Source organism: Xiphophorus hellerii, chromosome 16 (assembly GCF_003331165.1).
Source record: "Xiphophorus hellerii strain 12219 chromosome 16, Xiphophorus_hellerii-4.1, whole genome shotgun sequence".
NCBI lineage: Eukaryota > Metazoa > Chordata > Actinopteri > Cyprinodontiformes > Poeciliidae > Xiphophorus > Xiphophorus hellerii.
In genome coordinates, this window is record NC_045687.1 from 16,889,286 (window position 1) to 16,909,883 (window position 20,598).

The 20,598-nt window shown below is 38.3% G+C and overlaps 1 protein-coding gene across 1 annotated transcript; it reads left to right on the forward strand.

Annotated features, from left to right (window-relative positions):
• Positions 1 to 5,275: 5,275 nt before the first annotated feature.
• Positions 5,276 to 12,409, forward strand: LOC116735849 (cytoglobin-1-like). The gene is made up of 3 exons (XM_032587989.1): positions 5,276 to 5,414; positions 10,328 to 10,559; positions 11,676 to 12,409. Exons 1-3 carry the CDS (start codon positions 5,278 to 5,280, stop codon positions 11,838 to 11,840), a joined length of 534 nt encoding a protein of 177 aa, XP_032443880.1. The 5' UTR covers positions 5,276 to 5,277; the 3' UTR covers positions 11,841 to 12,409.
• The last annotated feature ends 8,189 nt before the right edge of the window (positions 12,410 to 20,598 follow it).

The window sequence follows — 20,598 nt, forward strand, 5'->3', positions numbered from 1 at the left end:
CCGCTTCAAGCTTTAAATGCGTTTGAGGAGATTCTGGTTTTCCACTGTATGTAAGTAACTGCTGGTTTGTAAGCCTGAAATTTCATGTAAAACCAAATCAAAATCACTTTTAAACCAAATATCTAATCTGACACGATGATAATAGAAAAGCAATAATAACAATCACAACTATTGGCATAAGAAATGATTATTAATAAAAAGCCACCAAGATCCCAGAGTTTAAAAACAATGGATTAGATTTTTTTTTTAAAGTGTGTTCAAAAGACCTTTAAACTCATTTTAAACCTCATAAACAGTGACTCATTACCGAATCAGAAATTTTCCAGAAGCAACATTTCTGTCACATTTATGAACATAAAAGTGGTGAGTATATTGTTAAAAGCTTTTTTTTTCAGATCCCACTGAAATTTATTAAGTCGGGAAGAGAGTTGCCTAATGGGCTGGAAGAGGGTATAACCAGGCTTCTATTCTCTGATGTTCATGTTCGGAGAAAAGATAATGAAGACAAAATTATGTCTTTGCAGCATCATTAAAGCAAAGCAGAAGATAACAGAGAGGCAGAGCCTCTAACAACAGCTCAGTAAAACAGATAAAACCGACCATCAAGGCAGAGTCGTAGAAGCTTTAACGTTCTTTGACCAGTAATTTGGTGGGAAAGGATTGTTTTTACTGACAAACACTTCCCTACCTTCTGCAACTATTATTTCTCAAGAAGTCTGAAAACGTGATTTAGGTCACAGATTATCTTGCAAAATATGATACTCCTCTAAATGACAGCAGATTTTTGTGTTGGAAGCTTGCTTCCTTTGTGTTTTTTCACTGTTGCACAAAACTGAGGCACAGTTATGCCTCAGTTGTGGCATAACTGAGTTCTTGAATGCCCTGAGTTCAAATCCCAACCTCAGATCTTCTGCATGGAATTTGCATGTTTCCTTTTGTTGGAGTTTCCCTGTAAAGGTGTGGGTTCTCTCCAGGTATTCCAGCTTCCTCCAACAGTTCAAAAACATGAGCTAAACTGATTTTCTAAACAGCCTAAATAAATTTCCTATTCAACAGAAGAAAATAATATCCTTTATTGTCCCACTGTGAGGGAATTCAGGCGTCATAATAGCAAGTTGAGGTAAGCAGAACCATGCGTATTCACACAAAGGCAAAATATATAAGATACTGTACAGTAAGGACAAATTTATAAATAGGAAAAAACAAAGCGGAGCAATTATTAGAAGTTAAAAATGTTTAAAACTCAAATCCCATGTTTTCATGATAAGTACACCTCAGTTCAAACACGAGGTGGTTAAAACTTGGACAAAAATGGTTTCTCCAACAGGAACATTCACCCAAAATCATATCAGAATTGGATTTTAGAAAATGTCTCTCTAAAGGTTCAACATATGCTTAAAGACAGACAAGAAAGCAACCAATTTAAAACAATTCTATCTGGATGACTGGCCAAAAATTTGTCCAGAATTACCGCAGAAGCTTGTCAACATACAGGGTCTATTCTGCCAAGGGACATTTGTTGGGGTGTATGTTCCTCTTGATCTTGTGCAAATAATTTTAGCCCCATATAGCTTAACAAAGTCCATAGCAAATTCAAAATTTTGCAACCATTTTCTTTCTTAAAAAAAGTAATTGTTGCATGAAGTTGTCATCTGTTGACCAAAATTAAGTTAATATTTTTGTGCTTGAGAAGTATAAGCAAATGTGTGTATGAAGAACTTGACCAAGGACACATTGATACATCCACACACATAAATAATTAAGTAGTAGCGAAATGCAGAAGTTTGAGTTATAAGTTGTAACCCCTTTAAGGACCCTCACAGCACTGACAAAAACACATGCTCTAACTGTACAGGACATCTAATACAAGTTCACAATAACAAATAGACACAAACACGCAGATTTATTATTTTTTTGTAAACAAAAAAAACCCTTGAGTTTGTGAATGTAAACACAACTATAACTGACCTCAGGTCACCAGGTGTTACAGCGAATGAGGCCAAAGTAACTAAAAGCCCCCTCAGGAGATTTGGACATAATCCTGAGAAGCTGAGAGGTCTGGAAGACGTCCTGGGATGCCTTTGATTTGCTGATTCTTATGTTGCAACAGCTGGCTGACCTTTCCACTAATGACCTATAGAAGATGACATAGATGACATTTTGCTGCAAATCTTAAAATCTCTTCAGCTCCCACCAGACGTAGAAGTTATTTGCTTAAAAAAATTGCCTTTTAAATTGCAGTCATATACTCTCTAGTAAAACAACTCTGATTTTATAGCCTCCTGACCTGTCCATCCCTTCTCCCTGGAAGATTTACAATTATTGTCTTTCTTTATTATCATCCTGTAACCTGTCATAAAATTACTATCCTCTCTTTGTATGATTCAAGACACGAAAATATGTTCAAAGCTGGGATACATATACTGGGCAGGTAGCGGCAAATAATTTTTAAACTTTGAAATGGAAAATTACTAAGTTGGTTCGATATTACTCCCAGATCCCAGACTGTAGATGGAACACAACAAAAGTCCAGTCCAAAGCTATTCACAAATGTTCACTCTTGCAAGACTCTGATCACGCCAAAATGATGTGTTGTCCTTGAGTACCTCCAGAGGCAGTATGCATAGTATAGTATTTTCTGCCTATATTGTACATACTGTTAGACTTTTGAATAATGTTCCTTGTGGGCCTCTATTACATAATACCTACCCATAAATCAGCTGGGCTAGAGCTGACTTGAAGTGCTCCTTTTGCTTAGACATTTCAGACGTACAGTTGCATTGATCATCAAACTAGAGTCTCGTGTTTTCTTATCTTGTTCACTATCAAAGACTGGGTCAATGTTTAACACACATTTGTACTTTGTATCGTTCCAGTTTTATAGCAACCCATTCATGCTTTGCAATGCAGATCTTCAAATTGTTTAACATTTTTCCACATATTTACATGTGCAACCACAAACTTCAATGTAATTTATTTGGGATCTTGTGTGGGGAGGAATAGCACAAATGAATGAAAATGATGCATGATTTTCAAAATGTACACATACAAGTAAAAAAATAAAATAAAAGTGTGCTATGTATTTGTATTCGCCCCTTTTTACTTTGGTGCTCCTAAATCAAATGTAGTGCAAACAATTGCTTTCTGAAGTGTGCTGACAGGACATCTATTAGTCATACTCTATGTATCTGCCCTCTGTAGAGGAAAGAGGGGCAAGAAGAAACTTGTTGTTGAAAGGAAGCCATATTGTTGCTGCCTGCTAATTTCCAGTTACAAGCCATGGAGGGGACACAGCAAACATGTGGTAGAAGGTGCTGTGGTCCGCTGAAATTAAATGTACATTTTCTTCAGGAGTGTAACGCTGGACAGACCCATGAGACCACATGTTCCGGCAGGAAAATTAACCTAAGCAGTCAGCCAGAGTGGTTTAGATCAAAGTATGTTCATGTGGGTGTAGGAGACAGACTCATTTGAAATCCAAAAGATCATTTATATTAAGATTTGAGAATCGGTGATGACAGATGCTCTCTATCCAATCTGAATAAGTTTGAGCTATTCTTCAATGGAAAAGTGGAAATAGTTCAAACCGTGTCTTCCATCAATCATAATGGGTAAGGATCATATTCCGGAGTTCAACGTCTCTCTGTTCAACTTTCTGATCATCCTGGAAAAACAGGTAGAATGAAGCAACAAAAGCAGTTGAGGTGGATTAGTGCTTGTTGACAACTGATGGTGTCACCCATAACATGTTACTATGAAATATTGTCTCCACTCAAAACCTTTAGGATAATAAGAGTATTATTTTTAATTGAATTTATTTGAATTTAAAAGAATAATGACTAAAATATTTCACTCTCTAAATATGTAACATTGGGCCTGCACAGTGGGGCAGTGGGTAGGACTGTTGCCTTGCAGCAAGAAGGTCCTGGGTTCGATTCCCGGCCCAGGGTCTTTCTACACGGAGTTTGCATGTTCTCCCTGTGTATGCGTGGGTTCTCTCCGGGTACTCCGGCTTCCTCTCACAGTCCAAAAACATGACTGTCAGGTTAATTGGTCTCTCTAAATTCTCCCTTGCTGTGAGTGTGTGTGTGCATGGTTGTTTGTCCTGTCTGTCTCTGTGTTGCCCTGCAACAGACTGGCGACCTGCCCAGGGTGTACCCTGCCTCTCGCCCTGGAGCTGGAGATTGGCACCAGCACCTCCTGACCCCACTAGGGACAGGGGTGTAAGAAAATGGATGGATATGTAACATCAAGGTTTTATCAAACAAATTGTCAACATTTCAGATTTTTATCTGTTAAAAAATGTTTTCAAAACACTGTATGTGTGTACTACACTCTGGTAGTAAATTTTTTTTGATCCAGGTTAAAATGTCCTGCATATCTCACCCACCGCGGAGCAGGAGAACACAGATCTATAATTTTTTTGTTTTTTGTTTGTTTTTAATCTTAGCTGTGTCAACACAAGTGAGATATCTCTTCCCACTGATAACAACTGCCACCACAGAGCTGGAAAGTGTACGTGTGGGTGTATCGAGGGTGTGCACATAGAATTTAAAATGTAAAGAAATGAAAAAATACCCCAACATAATCTAGTTCTAGTCTGTAACAGAGATCACCAGTGCTATAATTACATTAGCAGTGCTATGTAAGAAATTGAACATGATTTCAGGTTAATCCCTTGGACAGTCAGCAACGGCTAACGGCTTCTCTCAAGGAAAAGTTCAGAGTGTGCCTCTCTATCTTATAATAACGCCATGATGTTATATTGCTTCCAATGCCCCCTCTCTGCATGCATGACATATCTGGCTCACCTATCATGGATTTGTGTCTGATCCCATTATGTTTTCATCACATAACACCTACAAAAAGTAAAGTGGACAGAGTGAGGAATAGAATGTAGCAGGGTGGGTGCAAAGTGGGAAAGGAGAGTGTAAAAAGAGAGACCAACAGAGGCTCCTCCTCGTTCGCCGTGTGCGTTTCTTGTGTTTTTCTCATCCGGCTTCTCACTCACACTCTCTCGCTCAGCAGAGGCTCAGAGGTAGGGAGCAAAGATTCTCACTTAGAAAGGGTGGAGAGAGATTTTTTATCTTTTATTTATTTCTCTCTCTCTCTCTTTTTCTGTCTCCCTGAGAAAGAGACGCCAAAAAAAGAAGAAGAAAAAAAAAAAGGTAGAAAATATTGTGTTTATTCTGGGGGAGGGGTAGTGCCACCAGAGCCAGCCTGCCCGCCTGCCTGCCTGCTGCATGTGCTCAGCCTGCTTACACACTGTGTTTCCAGATGGAGAGGAAGCAGGGAGAGGTGGACCACCTGGAGCGCCCGAGCCCACTGACTGACAAGGAGAGGGTGATGATCCAGGACTCGTGGGCGAAAGTCTACCAGAACTGTGAGGAGGCCGGGGTTGCCATGCTGGTCAGGTATTTCCATCTGCTGTTTTAGGTTTTGATTAATGTGAATGTGGCTCTGTGACAGAGTGTGGCAAATGGGATGCTGCTGTTTTTTTATTTTTATTTTTTATCATTTTCTTTTTGCCCTCCTTTGCAACTTTGATCAGTTTCAGAACCATGAATTTGATCTTTTCCCCTCTCTGGAGCTCACATGTGTTGATGTGTCTGCTGGAGCCTGCATATGTACGACCTATTTTTCCCGGAAATACGGACAGATTCCAAACTGAAGGGTTTTCCGTTCCTAGAATACAGCAGAGAACACGCTTCAATACTAATGTTTTCCATGTGACAGCCTTATCTCTCACTATCTTCTTTGTTTTCTCATGTAATCAAAGCAAATCGTTAAAATCCATCATGGAAACATCTTTGGCTGTCCGTCCCTTGAAGCAGAGGCCATGTTTTGAATACCTGCCGCCACAGGACTCCATCACTCAGCAAGACCTTTAAGTCTTCCCAGAAATCAAAGGGCTTTGAGTTTATTTTAGCTTCTTTTATTTTAATACACTCAATCAGTCATTTCAGCAATTGAATTCATCTATTTATGGGAATCTCGCAGAGCCGTTGGAGAGACTCTCGCGGTCGCTGTCTTTTTTTAGCATTAGCACTGAAATCCAGGAATGAGAAACTGTTGCAAAAGTCAGCCATCTGCACGGATGTGTAGAGGCTTTTGACATTTGTTCATGTGTGACGGGATTCGCCGCATGACACGGCGTGCCTTAATAATCCTTTTTGATTGCAGAGGGGCATCATGTGAGTGGCGTCATGCACCACTAGTCAAGGAACATATGTTTTTGTCATCCTCTCAGATTGCTGAAGAAGGGGACATAGACAGCCTCAGAAAAGTATTCACACCCACTTCAATTGTTTTTTTTCACATTTTCTTACATTACGGTCTCAAACGTCTATGTATTGTTTTGCGATCCTATGGGGCAGACCAAAACAAAAGGCAACTGTGATGTGGAAGGAAAAAAATACACACGGTTTTTACAAGGTTTTATAGATAAAAATCTTAAAAGTGTGGCATGCATTTCTATTCTGCCAGCTTTCACCCTTCTTGCAGCTTTTAGTCTTTAGCTGGATGTTTCGCCTACCTTTGCCCATAGAAAGTGCCCATTCTTCATTACAAAACAGCTCAATTTCAGTTACACTGAATGGAAATCATTTGAGCTCATACATTTACAAGTCTTGCTGTAGATTCTCAAGTGAATTTAGGCATGGACTTTGCCTGGACCGTCTACATGATTACATGATGATTTCTCTGGCTACATATCATATCTAATCCTGATTAGACCTCAGAACAAGAGAACCTCTCTCCCGGTCTCAAGTCTTTTGCAGGTTTTCTTCCAGGACCATCGTGTATTTTAGTGCCATCCATTGTCACATCAACTCTAATCAGCTTTTCCGTTCCTGCTGAAGAGAAGCACCCCACAGCATGATGTTGCCACTACCACGTTTCAAATTGATAATGATGAGTTTAGGGTGTTAGTGTTCCACCGCATGTTGGCCAGAAAATACATTTTTTTATGTTGTCTGACAAAATTGCTTACTTATTTAGTGTCTCTTGTTGTTTCATGCAGCATTTGTGTTTCAAAATGTAAAGACACGGCAAGGTGGTAAAGTCACTAAGGAACTAAATTGTTAAATCTTCAAAACACCAGAAGTCACCCAGAAGGACTTTTTTAATATAACCTTGTTTTTGAGAAGAAAATAATTATTTATATCCAGTAAATGGATGGACTCTTTCTTATATGTGTTCAGTATTTGCTATGAATCCAAAGCAGAAATGCATTAACACCGTTCAGTGATGTGTTTATTAATCACAAGTTATGCCATCATTATAAAATCCCTGGCCTTATTGCTTATCTTATATTTTCCTAATAACATGCAGCACTAGCTTACAGGCCTTCACGGTCATGTGGTATAGATCCAGAGATTAAATACTTCACATACTGACTCTATTACTACTCAAGCAACCTTACTCAGGCAAAACACTGGTTGCTCAGAGAGATAATTTAGGGGTAGTCGAATAAAGGAGACTGAATACAAATGCACATCAAAGGTTTCATTTTATTTTCTTTTTTTCAATCTGACATTTTGAAAACCGTGTGCCATTTTCCATCCACTTCACAAATCTACTAATTTGTGTTGATCTGCCACATAAAGCCCCAGCAAAATCCACTGAGTTTTATGGTTATCTCAAAAAAAAAAAAAGTTCAACGGTTATTGATACTTTTTTGAGGCACTTCATCTTCAAAAAATTCACAAAAAGTGCCTGAATGAAGGTTAAACATGTTTAGGTATGACTTCTTTTCAGTCCCACATTTTCCATCCTTACATTCCATGTACAAAGATCCTCTACAGCAGGGGTGCCCAAAGTCGATCCTCGAGGGCCGGCATCCTGCATGTTTTAGTTCTTTCTTTGGTGGTAGTAATAACCTTTTCAGCATGTCGGTGTTCTTCTTAGGCTTTCTAATGAGCCATCATTGGATCCAGGTGCGTTAAACCAGGGAGAGAACTAAAGAATGCAGGATGTCGGACCTCAAGGACTGACTCTGGGCACCCCTGCTCTAAAGCCTTCAGGAATTTGAAGAATGAATATTGATTGGAAAACCAGGCCTTGTGCAATATTCCTCTAGGCAGTAAGAAATACATCCTGTCGCTCTGCCAAAGGACCTCGGCGCTAATATTAATCCTACAAAATTACAGTCTTTTTGGCTAGCAGATAAGATCGACGAGCGCAAATCACAGAGCTCCCTCTCTGAAATTAGAAGCTGTCTTCAATTCAGCTCCTCAATTATTCTTGAGAAACGATAAGGAAGGATTAAGAGTTCAATGACCACAGAAAATTCTAATTAGGCTATTTATATGCATCCACAGGTCATGCAATTACAAGACAGAGAGATTAAACACTGTCGCTCCTCATTAGTTTGCAGCAAAACAGGGACTATGAAGCGCCGGCATTTTCAAAGCTTTTCACCCATCTGAACTCACTGAGCGCACTCTAACTTCCTCCCTTTTCACATGTAAAACCCCGATATGTAAGCATATGTTGTCAGAGCTAGCAGAAAAGAAATATTTGCTTCCTTTTTGTGTAAGCAGTTGCAGAGCTAGGGGGAGACGGGACATCTTGATTTGATAGCCAGCAACCAGATGCTTTGGCCCTCTTCCCAGAACTGTGTGAGGGCGTGAGCTTTTAGGTTCCTCTTTGCAAAATTCACTGTGATACCTCCGAGGGTCAAGCGGGGATATAATTAAAGAAGACATCAAAGTGACTATTTGTTCTTTGAAAGGCCCAAGTTGAATCACGTCGTGCGAATGAATAGAATCTAGACCTGGAACTTCTGTTGAGACAAGAAGACCGCCTGTCCCTCAAAACAAAGTGAAGAAAAATATACGATGTAATCATTGCTGCAGGTAACTTTGACTGTTATAAATGTATGGTAAATCAGACGACCCTGACAGGGGAATTCTTCCAAAAAAGCAAGATGAAGTTTATAAGTCTACCCTTTTGCCCTATTTCTACCAGAAACTAACAGAATATCTAGCTGTTGGGACCGTGGTTTGTACTATTGTTTAACAGCTAGAAAGTTGTCGGTCCAAATCATGCTTTCCATGCTTTGTCTGAGCAGTGGCAGATATTTGCTTTGGTTCTACAGTTTCCTCTCAAACCCCAGAATTAGGCTCTATAGTGCATATAGATTTAATGGTTGTAAAAATTGTTACTCTGAGTTGGTCCTGTGGTGAAAAAGCGCTCTGTCGAATTTCTACCTCGTCTCTCACCAATTGCCATAATTTTTTCTCAAGTTGTCTGAACAGGATAAAGTGGCTACAGAGGATGGGTGGAAGAGTTCTGAGTGAAAATATGTAGCTTTGGCTTGTAAAAATCTGAACCTTACAACAAAAAAGTTTTTTGTTTTTTTCACTTTCCTCTTCAGTGGCATAACAACACCTTTCTGCACACCTAGCACCTGCATTTTGGGATCTGTCTTAGATTGTCTTGTCCTTATTGTTTTGGACAAGACAAAAAAAAATTTATTGAGTGTGGTGACTCCCACCCCAATGCACATGTACTGTACAAACAAAAGGGGCACATCATGAGCAATGCATGCAAAGACTTGACAGGACTTCCATGTTTTCACATAATGCACTCTGCTTCTTTATGTTTGGACCTGCATGATAATTTTTACATGCCAAAATACATGGCAAAAAATAAGTAATGTGACAGCATCTATACCTTCCTTTAACTAACTGTCAGGTTCAAATACCCTACACACCTTCACACAGACACAGACAAAGGAAAAAGAGGCAAATGAATTACAATTTGTTACTCAAGGAGAGAAAGAATGGGGAGAAATCGTTTTGGTCTCCAAACTTGCTCTGATGTCCCCTCTTTCTTCTCCTCCTTTTATTGTAATTTGAGAACCCTGTTCACATAGATTAGCAGCTGCTAATTAGGGTAGGGGCAAACAACAAACCCAGCTGCTAATACACATTTATCTATCTCTTCTATACAAAGCAGTGTTCTATCTTTCTGCATGTGAAATCTTGCAGTTTCGGTATCTCTGGGTCACAAACTTTGACCGTTAGCGTTTGGGTGTTTCCCTGTCAGGCCAGCTCTCCGGAAGTGGCTGGCCTTTCCTTCCACTTTGGCATGCTTATCTCCTCCTGCAGATATGACTAAAAATCACACTTTCTAGAAACAAACAGTCCAACAGTTCACAAGGATAATGATGAGTATATATGAAATAAAAAAAAAACATTTATAATCTAACACTAACTTTAGCTGGTTAAAGGAAAACCTTAACTAGCTAAAGTCTTCCTTTAGCTAGTTAAGGCTTTGGACAATGTCTAAAATTTTCCTCTAATGTTCTTCTTCTTCACAGACTGTTTGTGAACTTCCCTTCATCCAAGCTATACTTCAGCCAGTTCAAGCACATTGAGGACACAGAGGAGCTGGAGCATAGTCCCCAGCTCAGAAAACATGCCCAAAGAGTCATGAATGCCCTTAACACGTTGGTGGAGAATATTGACGACTCAGAAAAGGTGGCCTCAGTGCTGAAGCTGGTTGGCAAAGCCCACGCACTCAAACACAAGGTGGATCCAGTGTACTTCAAGGTAAAGACTGTATGAATCAAATCAAGGCAAACAGTGGGCATGTAAAACAAACAGACTAAAATATAAAGAAAGAATCCATGTATGGATTTGTAATTGAGATGTATTTTATTCAGCTAAGGCTGAAATTCTGGGTAGAGAGAAAATAAAGTTTACAGCAAGTATTTACATGCAATGTATTCAATGGTGTACCCTTTATTTTCACTGTTTGATTTTAAATTAGACTAAACATTTTCAGCTTTATGTTAGATAGTATTACCAGATTTATTTCTATATGCTAAATCTCAGAATCAGTAGCAAGACAATCTTTTGGGAAGAAAGCATTTCAATCATTTTCTTCAAAGACAGACATTTTCATATATTTCTTGTGTTATTAAAATAATGCCCCTTTTGACTTGTGTGCCTTGGATCAAACCTTTTGGGTTTTCCCTCCACTTGCTTCTCATGATAGTTTACTGATTTTTTTTTACCTATTGCTCCAGACAGAATTGGTGAAACTGCATAAAATTTGTTAGCCACCTTGTGTACGCAAACTTTTTCTGAACTTCCAGCAAATTTTTCATTGGATTGAGATCAAGGCTTAGCGATGCTCACTTCAAAACATTGATTTTATCATATATTTGTTGTACATAAGATAGCTGGAAAATAGATTAATTCTGGTCTGGATTCCAACTTTTCATTACTTTTTTAAATTACTTTCCTTTATTCTGCCACTGTGATGTCTTTCTTGTTTGTTGTACTTGTTAGTTGTGTTATGTGTTAATCATGTAAAGCACTTCAAACTGCCTTGTTGCAAAAAATGTTCTTTGCAAAAAAACTTGACTTTCCAAATAAACCCAGTGAAGTAACTGGGTTGTTCCACTGGGTTATTAGCATTACAAGCTAATAACTCAGTGCAGAGCTAAAATATCTCTGCATGCCTGAAAAATGATCACAGAGTGGGTTTCCCATGTAAAATAAGAAATTGGTGAATGGCATGACTGGCTTTCTTTGACTTCAATATTCTGGAAGCATAATTAATAACAACAGCTGCGTTATTAATGATATTTCAAAAGCATCCTAAAATGTCAAACTCTAAATGCCACTTTGAGGTAAATCACTTGTTTGCGTCCTATTTAGATCCTGAGCGGTGTGATTGTGGAAGTCCTGGGAGAAGAGTATCCAGAGGTTGTGACGCCAGAGGTGGGTGCAGCATGGACCAAGTTCCTAGCTACTGTCTGCTCTGGCCTCAAAGCCGTCTATGAAGAAGTGGGCTGGACTCAACAATCAACCTCCAGTGGCTGAAACCTGTACATTAGCACACCTCTAACGGGGATCTTATTATCGCTTTGCAGCTTTATGCAATAGCAATCAGATGACTGTAATATGACAATGCAGTTTGTTGTTATCTATGATAATCATGGACAATGTAAAATACATAAACAAATCTAGGAACACGTACTGTGCCCTTTTTATAGCTAGCATTGTGTTTGTGAGAGAAAGAGAGCAACCCTTCCCCGTGATTGTTCTCTTTCAAAGACTAACCCATATAAGATGCAGAAAAGAGACGGAGTGGTAGATAAGAGGTCACATTTGACTCGGGTGTGCCTTCTATTAAATGTGTCCATGTAGAAACTGAAATGTAAACAGGAGTCTTTCGAAATGTTCAAATGCTTTACAGATGTTCCCTGTTTTCACACTACACTTACTCATGTCGGTTTTGTTATGGTCTGTGAGTAATGGAGGATTTCTACATTTTCAACAATAATGCTGATGATTGTACTTTTTTCCCCCCCATCATCGAAACTCACATTTGTATGTGTTACTGAGGATACTTTGAAGTAAACAGACAATAGAAAACCTTCTGATTAAAACTCATAGTGTTATTTATTTATTTATTTAAATTAGCTTTTTCTGGCTCACACAACAACCCTTCATACAGGCTGAAGGGTTTCAAACCTGTATGACATTTTTGAGGTGCTGCCACAAGTCTAGACTTTGACTAGGCTGCAGTTTTCATTTTTGCCTAACCAAAGCCTTTTTGAGTCAAAGGTGACAGAGAGAGTTAAACACATGGATCCATCAATCACTGCACCATCCATATGCCGAAGCAGGATAACAAGTCCAGACCACCTACTGGAACATTTTCTAAATACTTTCACTTGTGTCCTATCAGTGTATAAAATGTAAAAGTTTTTTGTGGCAAATATGAGAAGGATATTTGTGTTGTTTAGTGGTCAGCAATGGTTTTTGTCCTACTACTCTCCCCTGGATGACATTTTCTTATTGAATCAAAAAAACAGACCCAGACTTGGTTCTATGTTTGTTATTGTTTCTTCTGTGTTCTCCAGGACAAACCATTGCTACTTTTGTAGAAACTTTAGTTGGCTGACAATATTTTTGCCTTTAGTGTATAATGGGTCTCACTCTGGGTAAGTGAGTGTGAACATGTGTCACTTTTTGAGATTTTTCAGCCTTCTTCATGGCAGGTTCTATGAGATATTCTTCAAGCCTGGCAGTAGTAAGACTGAGATGTGGCTGATAACAGGAAATTCCTGGATAAACAAATTACTTTTTTACAATGGGCGACGTTGCCTGTGGTGAAAATGTTGCATGTTTCACTGGCCAAAAATAAGCTGCCAGAGTAATGTTCAACAGTACTGCACTCTGACCTTTTTAAGGTGCGTTAGATAACTTTGGGCGAATTACGGTTGGAGTACGACGGTTGCTCAAGTCATTCAAATAAGAAGTTGATAAAGGAACTGTTCAGTTTGTGTTGTTAGACTGAACACAATTGATCTTTAATCACAGGGTTTGTGAGTTGTCAGAATGCTTTGCGGATTGTGTGATATGTGGGTGTGTTCAGAAAACTGATAAAAGACTTTGTGAAGCTTGAATTGGTCAGAGCCGCGCCCAGACAGCATAGGGATCTGACCTCCTTACTGCAGCAAGCAATAAGGGCGGGGACTCAGAACAACTGTTTTAACCATTTGAGTAAAAAGGTTTTTCCATTTCAATAGCTTTTTTACCCATACAAATAAAGCGTCATTAAAAAGCACTTTTTAAATTTACTCATATTATTTTTGTCTAACATATTTTTTTTGAGGATGCGAAACATTGAAATTTGACCAAAAGAAAAGCACATACTAAACTTCCCACCCTCTTAGTATGTAATTAATGTCTGTCTTGTTTAAAATCAATATTACGACCTTATGACAAGCTCCAAGATTTATTCATTTTTACCAATGCATGTCTAGACAAAATACCATTTAAATGTACCAACTTTTTTCAATGTCACAATTTACATTGTGACACTTTTTGAAGCCTTTTTCGAAAAAAGGCATCCTTCCTTGAATGAAAATGCAACATCGAGCTTGATTTGGCTTTCTGTGCTAGCCACACGGTGTGGGTTGTTTTCAGAATAGCAACACAGCATGCTCTGTTTGCCCTCTAGCCCTTCCAGCAAGAACCAGCCTGCTCCTTGATCCTGGCTAATCCTCTGTGCTAATCTCCCCCAATCATGAGTGAGAGCCAAGGCAGGAATAGTCTGACTGTTACAAGTCCCAATCTCTGTCCTGTACCATTCACAACTTTCAATGGGGTAAGACGTTTTGGTGTTCCAGACCAGCAACAGGCCCCAAGGCCCAAGACACTTTTTGGGGTAGAACCATGTGCACAACCATGATGGTCCTGACCACTATTGCTGTCATCCTGCGGCAGAGGTTCTCCAATAAAATCAAACCGTGAGTACTGGTACTATCAACCTTTTAAATAATAATGTCATTATATTTAGTTCTTGGGGTTAGAGTCTTAGTTTTTGATTTTCAACTGTTTATTTTTTTTTCTTTAGACTTAGACACAAGAAAAGAAGCACTGTATAGTTAATAGGACTAATTACATAACATGCTTCCAGCGAGTTCTGAACACTCACACGTACAAGAAACATACAAAAAAAAATGCATATGTGTTTCATGTGTGGGAGAAAGTGTGAAACAGAAAGAAGGGACTTATCTGCATCATTGATTTGAAATAAGTCCTGTGATTATTTAAGGGTTAGCCTTGATCAATAGCGTGTGGATTAAGTGGCTGCCTTCATAACAACCACGTATTCTGGCTTTTCTAATGGGAAGATGAATAGAGGAGAAAATAGCAGAGCTCTCGAGTTCATGGCTACTAATTGACTCAAAGTGCAATCTTTCCATCTCCCCCCAGAGCCTACTTACCCACTCTCCAAGCAATAGCAAACAATGACACGTGGCTATGGCACCGTGGAGCACGGCAAACATCTGGCTCGCACAATTAGGAGCTGATAAAAAAGGATCTTGTTTTTTAATGAGGCCTTCATCCTGCATCCAGCTACTTTAAACAAAAGTGAGAGCAACATAAAGCAGTTTTTTTGAACCACTTTAGACTAAGACAAGGAAAAAAAACTGAAAAGCTGTAGATGTCTGTCAGGTTCAAACCCTATAATACGTTGACACAAAGACACAAAGAAGAGTGACAACTGATTAAATCTCAATCAATGAGAAAGCAAGGAGAGAAAATAAGGAGAGTGTTTGCGCCAGTCTCCAAACTCACTCTGCCTTTCCTCCCCTCCTCTTTCCGCTACTCCTCTTTTCATCTGAAATTTTAGAGGCCCTGGTTACATCTGCTTATCAGGGGAGGGGAAAAACAAAATACCCAGCGGCAAAACACACAGTCAATCAATGTCTGTTCTAGACATAGAAGTGTCCCTCTCAGTATGCTCAGTCAGCTGATTCCTCAGGCGTGGGTCCTGTGACCCTAAGGTTAATGACTCTTACTTCCTCTAGTTAGTCAGCCAGTGGTCACTCTGGCTCCAGGCTGTTTTTAATTTGACACACACATTCCAAGAGCAGACGTAGATTCTCACAGTCCTAAGTATTTATATTTGTAATTAACATAAAAACCTATCAATGTCCCGAATCTTTCCTCACGTTTTCTTCTTTTTTTTTTTTTTTTTGCTCTGACTAGATTCTGGGAATTTGTAAAACCTTACATCAGTGAAAAGTTTTAAAAATATATACAGATTTCTGAATTTCCAGTGTATTTGATTGGAATTTCATTCAAAAGTTTGAACGTCTCACCGTGCAAAGTTCAACTTATTATCCGAAGATAGACAGATAGAGAGTATGGCACAATTGCAAACCTACCAAGACATAGCCACCACCTTAACTTACAAGAAAGAGAAAGAGAGCATCAATCAGAGAATCAACAAAAGAAGCCCATGCTGACTCTTGAAGAGCCACACAGCCCTACAACTCAGGGGACAGATTTTGTTGTGCTCATTACACATCTGGCCTTAATGGAAAACAGGCGAGAAGAAAGCCTGCTTTGTTGTGACAAAGCGGTTTTCTCATTAAAAGTCATGCTGGGGTCACAGCAAACATGTTTAAGAATCTGCGTCAGTCAGATTAGACTCAACATGAACTTTTTGGTCGACGTGTAATTTGAATTTGAATTTGCTCTAACCGTGGTGCGGTTAGAGCAAAACCGCACCACGCTGCTGGGTGGCTTTTCTTCAGACAAGGCAGGGAAGCTGCTCTGAGTTGATGAGTAGTGGATGAAGCCAAATCCAGGACAATCCTGGAAGAGACTGCAAAAGAGTAAAAACTGGGACAGAAGTTCTGAGTCTCCAGATGTGCAAAGAGACATAGATCAAAAAACGTGCAGCTGCAACTGAAATGAAGAACAGCTTTAAAAATTGTTGACCCAGAGGAGCTGAGATGAACTGAACTTTACAATGAGGGGGTACTATGTTTGCATTATATCATGTACATGTCCGTTCACAGGCAGAATGACAATGCTGATATGGAAATGCCGTACATGAAGAGCAATGGCACAACGGAAACCCCACAATGACAACAACTAAGGGTAAGAACACTAAAGCAAATCAAAGCAATTCAGTTAGACCGCAACATTTTGCAACAAGACACTTTTCTAGTTTTAGTTGCTTTGTAGTGTTTATCATCTGAAGCATTTTTTCACTGGTACTGCTGCTTATTGTTGAGCTTTCTGGAGAAGCACAATCAAGCAAGCCAAAAAAAAAAGGTGGGCAAAAAATTGATTTTGATGAAAGTTCAAAGTATAACGCATTCAAGACACCAGATGAAAACTGAGAATGTCTGAGGGGTGCAAAAGTGGAGCACTGGAGTATGACGCAGAGGCACAGAGGCATAAAAAAACCCTAGAAGCCTGCCCCACATTTGGCTTTTAAGTTCTACCAATGTTGAATGATTTAGAGGCCGAACAACAATCCGTCGTCTCTTTGCAGGGTTATTATAAATGCATTACCTCACTGCCACCACACTTTTAAACATAGTGGTATCACATCTCTAATCTTAAGCAATAAGCCAAATAACAATTGTAAAACAAATAAAACAAAGTGACAATGTGACATGTTTTCTCTTTTATTGACCCGAAGAGGTGTTTTGTTGAGTCACGGTGATTCATTTTTTCTAAATGAATATTTTTAGACAATCGCAATTCTTCTTTAAAATAAATTTTAACTTTACAGTTACATTAATCTTCCAAAAAAGCTTAATGAAGGAGTGAATCTTTTGGTATTTAAACTCACAAAAGACTATGAAAGGAGGAACGCTAATAAAGCCTAAATGCCAGCGATTTTCTTCAAAGCTCTTTTGTCATTGGGGGAAAAAATTTTACAAATAGGGTACTTTATCAAGTCTCATTGCACTTTTCTCTCACAATCAATTATTTTCTCTGAATATGTGACTTTTTCTTCACACTCTCTTTGCATATTTCACCCTGACTGAAATGAGACACATGCTCCGAGGCACGCATCCCATCGGAGAATTATGAAAAATTCATACTTGTTGCTCAGCCTGTCGAGATAACTGCAGAGTAATTGAATTTATTGTGACACAGGCGGGAAACATCGCCTTCTGAGTAGTCCTCCTCCAGTTTGGAGGAAACTAAATATCCCTGCATTCGTGGCGTTCCAGTGCAAATATTTAAAACACAGAAGATGTTTTTGTTTAACGGATGTGATAAATGAGCCGAAAGAAGCCAGAAAAGCTTGTTTTGGAAATCTGACAGGAAAGGAGTGGTGATGTCTGCCCCACACTGAGCTAAGGAGTGTTTACTGATGCGTTAACACTAAAAGATTTAGAAGGCAAACAACACAATCTCTTCTAGAAAATGTTTTAGGTGCGGCCCTGACTGGCCCCCCTTGTTGATTGTCCACCTATGTGCAACTCAGTATCGGTATCAATAATGCAGTTATGTAAGATGAGCTGTAAAGAAAAAATATAAGAAGCCTTGCTACAAGTCATATAGGGGGTAAGCTAACATTTGGAAGAAGTTTCTCTGGTTAGTTAGGATCAAAATTGATATTTTTGCCTAACATGCAAAACACTGGGTTTGTCAGAAAACTGCCATGGTACAACACCTCAAACACACTAACCCTACAGGATCATAGTAAGGGAAGAATTATGACAGCTTTCTATCTGAAAAAGCTATTAGACCATTGCATCAAGCAGATGTTAATGCAGTTAAAGGTGGTTTCTACAAAGTTATCAGGAAAGCAGATTAAAACAAATGCACACCACACTTGTTCTTTGCAAAATAAATGTCAAAAACCATGTATCATGCATCATATCATTTAAAACACATAAAATACACTAAAATATGTAGCTGCAACACAGCGGAATATAAAGCAGTCAATGTAATATGAATGTTCTTAAAAGGCACTGCAAAATCAACAAAATAAATTGTTCATCTTGTTTTTTGTTTGTTGTTGGGGTTTTTTCTAGTGGATTCAGATGTCGGCCTACTCTCTACAGAGGAAGACTCTGATCAAAGGAACATGGCCGACACAAACAGTGAGAGCTGTCCTGATGTGGCCTCGCCCTCGATGTTCAGCAGGGGTTTTCATTCCTGAAGCAGGAAGTGTCAGCAGAGGTTCAAATTCCACTGGAAGATGGATGATACCTTACAAATGCTGAATTTGAGCCATTAGACATTATTCATGACCTTCAGGCTTGTGTTTTTCTTGTTTAAGGGGAGTATGTTTCTGATTCATACATAAAAAAGGTCAGGAACTACAAAGTGCACTTTAAAAAAATATATTCTCCACAATTAAGTTAATTATTTTAAAGTCCAGGGTTTTATTCTGCCATTAAAGTAAAAAAAAAAAAAACTTCATCTTTTCTTCTATGGTGAGGTTAACAGAAATGTGGACTTTGCATAAAATAACTTGGACTCAATTCAGACTTAGATCACAATTTTGATCATTTTAAGCTCAACAATGAAATTACAAGAGACTTGATGCTCAAATTAGACTTTAATACCATTGACTCCATTGACTCATAAATTCTTCCAGACTTAAGCCTTTTAAATATTTGATTTCTTCCACCAAAAGTAAATGTGTCCCTGGCATTCCTTCAGTCGACTAAAGTTCATTTTATTGATTTTCAGTCAGTTTACACTAACTACCCAGAGTTCCTAGATTTGACACAACAACCAGTAAAGTTGCAGATAAAAATCATGAAGAAATACAATGATGTTATCCAGTGCCATATGGAGAAAATTGGCACCTTCGCATGTCCTCAAAATATCAACCTTGAAATTATTTTTTTTAAATAATTGAACTTGCTGAAATGTAAATAAATCAAAGCCTTAACTATGAAACATTCTTAAACTAACTTTTCAATAATGTAGTTTCCAGTTAATTTTCTGCAATCTAATAAAGCACCTTTTAGAAAAAAAAATAGTTGAACTAACAAAGCTGTCTTGTGTTATTATGTTCCTTCGTGAAATCCAGTCATTTAATAAACACATGATCTTTATCAACCTAAACCTTTTTTTCTTATTTTAGATCAATTAGAACTACCATTTTTGCTTCTTTCCAAATATCGGAAAGAAGCAAAAGTAATAATATTTTGCCTTCTAAGCTAGGTCAAAGGTTTTAGGAATCCTTCCTCCAGGGGGTTTGCTGGAATTTTGGATATTCCTCTTTACAGAGCTAATGTAAGTGAATCAGATTTTCCAATTATAATACATTTTATCTATTATGAAATATATTGTATTCATTATAAAAAACTAAAAAAACGTATCTTTGTTTTTTTTTAAATTTGGGCTTCTGTTACATTTGTGGCTCATTCCAGCATATAAATAACAAAGCAGTTCAGCATTAACAGTTTTTGGAAACTGTAATTAATGATATATTTGGTCAATTATTTGTTTCAGACTATAAATTGGATGGACTTATGCCTTGAATGGGGACTTAAGTGAAAAGACATCAGTGTTACAAGAGACTTGTAGGATACAATACTGTCTTAGTCCCACCCTCTGAATAGATTACTATTGTTTTCAAACTCAACTTTGACCTGTACTGCACTTAAACGGAAAGATCAGGGTGGTATTCAGAGATGTTTAAAAAAAGACTGCAGAAAACATCAGTCAAATTAAAAAAAATGAAAATACTGTTAATATTTATCTAATCTAGAGCAAATAAACAGAATTTATTTCTGCAGACCAAGAATGAAGGTGTCAAATCTGACTTTATGTCAAAGACGTTAAACTTAATAAAAGAAATGTTTTTTTTTATGAGTGACATTTAGACATATTTATATTTTTACTTAAAACAAAGTGTTTCGGATAGAAGGTGCTTAGACCTCTTAGCAGTATGGGAACAAAATGTTTTCATTTATTCAGCTTATTTAAATCTATCTTCCTACCTCCCACAAAACAAACTAGGATAAATACTGTAAATACATGCTAGATTAATTGAAAAAATGTGCCTCAACCATCACAATAAGTCCTTTGACTATGACTGTTTCAGCACATTAAATACAGATGTGGGGAAACCGCATTTATCTTAGAAAATCTTAGCTTTCCCGATTTCAAATGGCTGAGATTATGTACTTTGCTGAGTCATCCTGTGAACCTTACAGCTTTATGTTGTTGTCACACTGTAATCCACATGACTAAATAAAGCAGTAAAATGCCTCTTTGTTGTGTTTTGTGTGTCCTGCTGGAACTCAATGAAGCACAGAGACGGGCTTTGCTGTCGTCTTTTAAA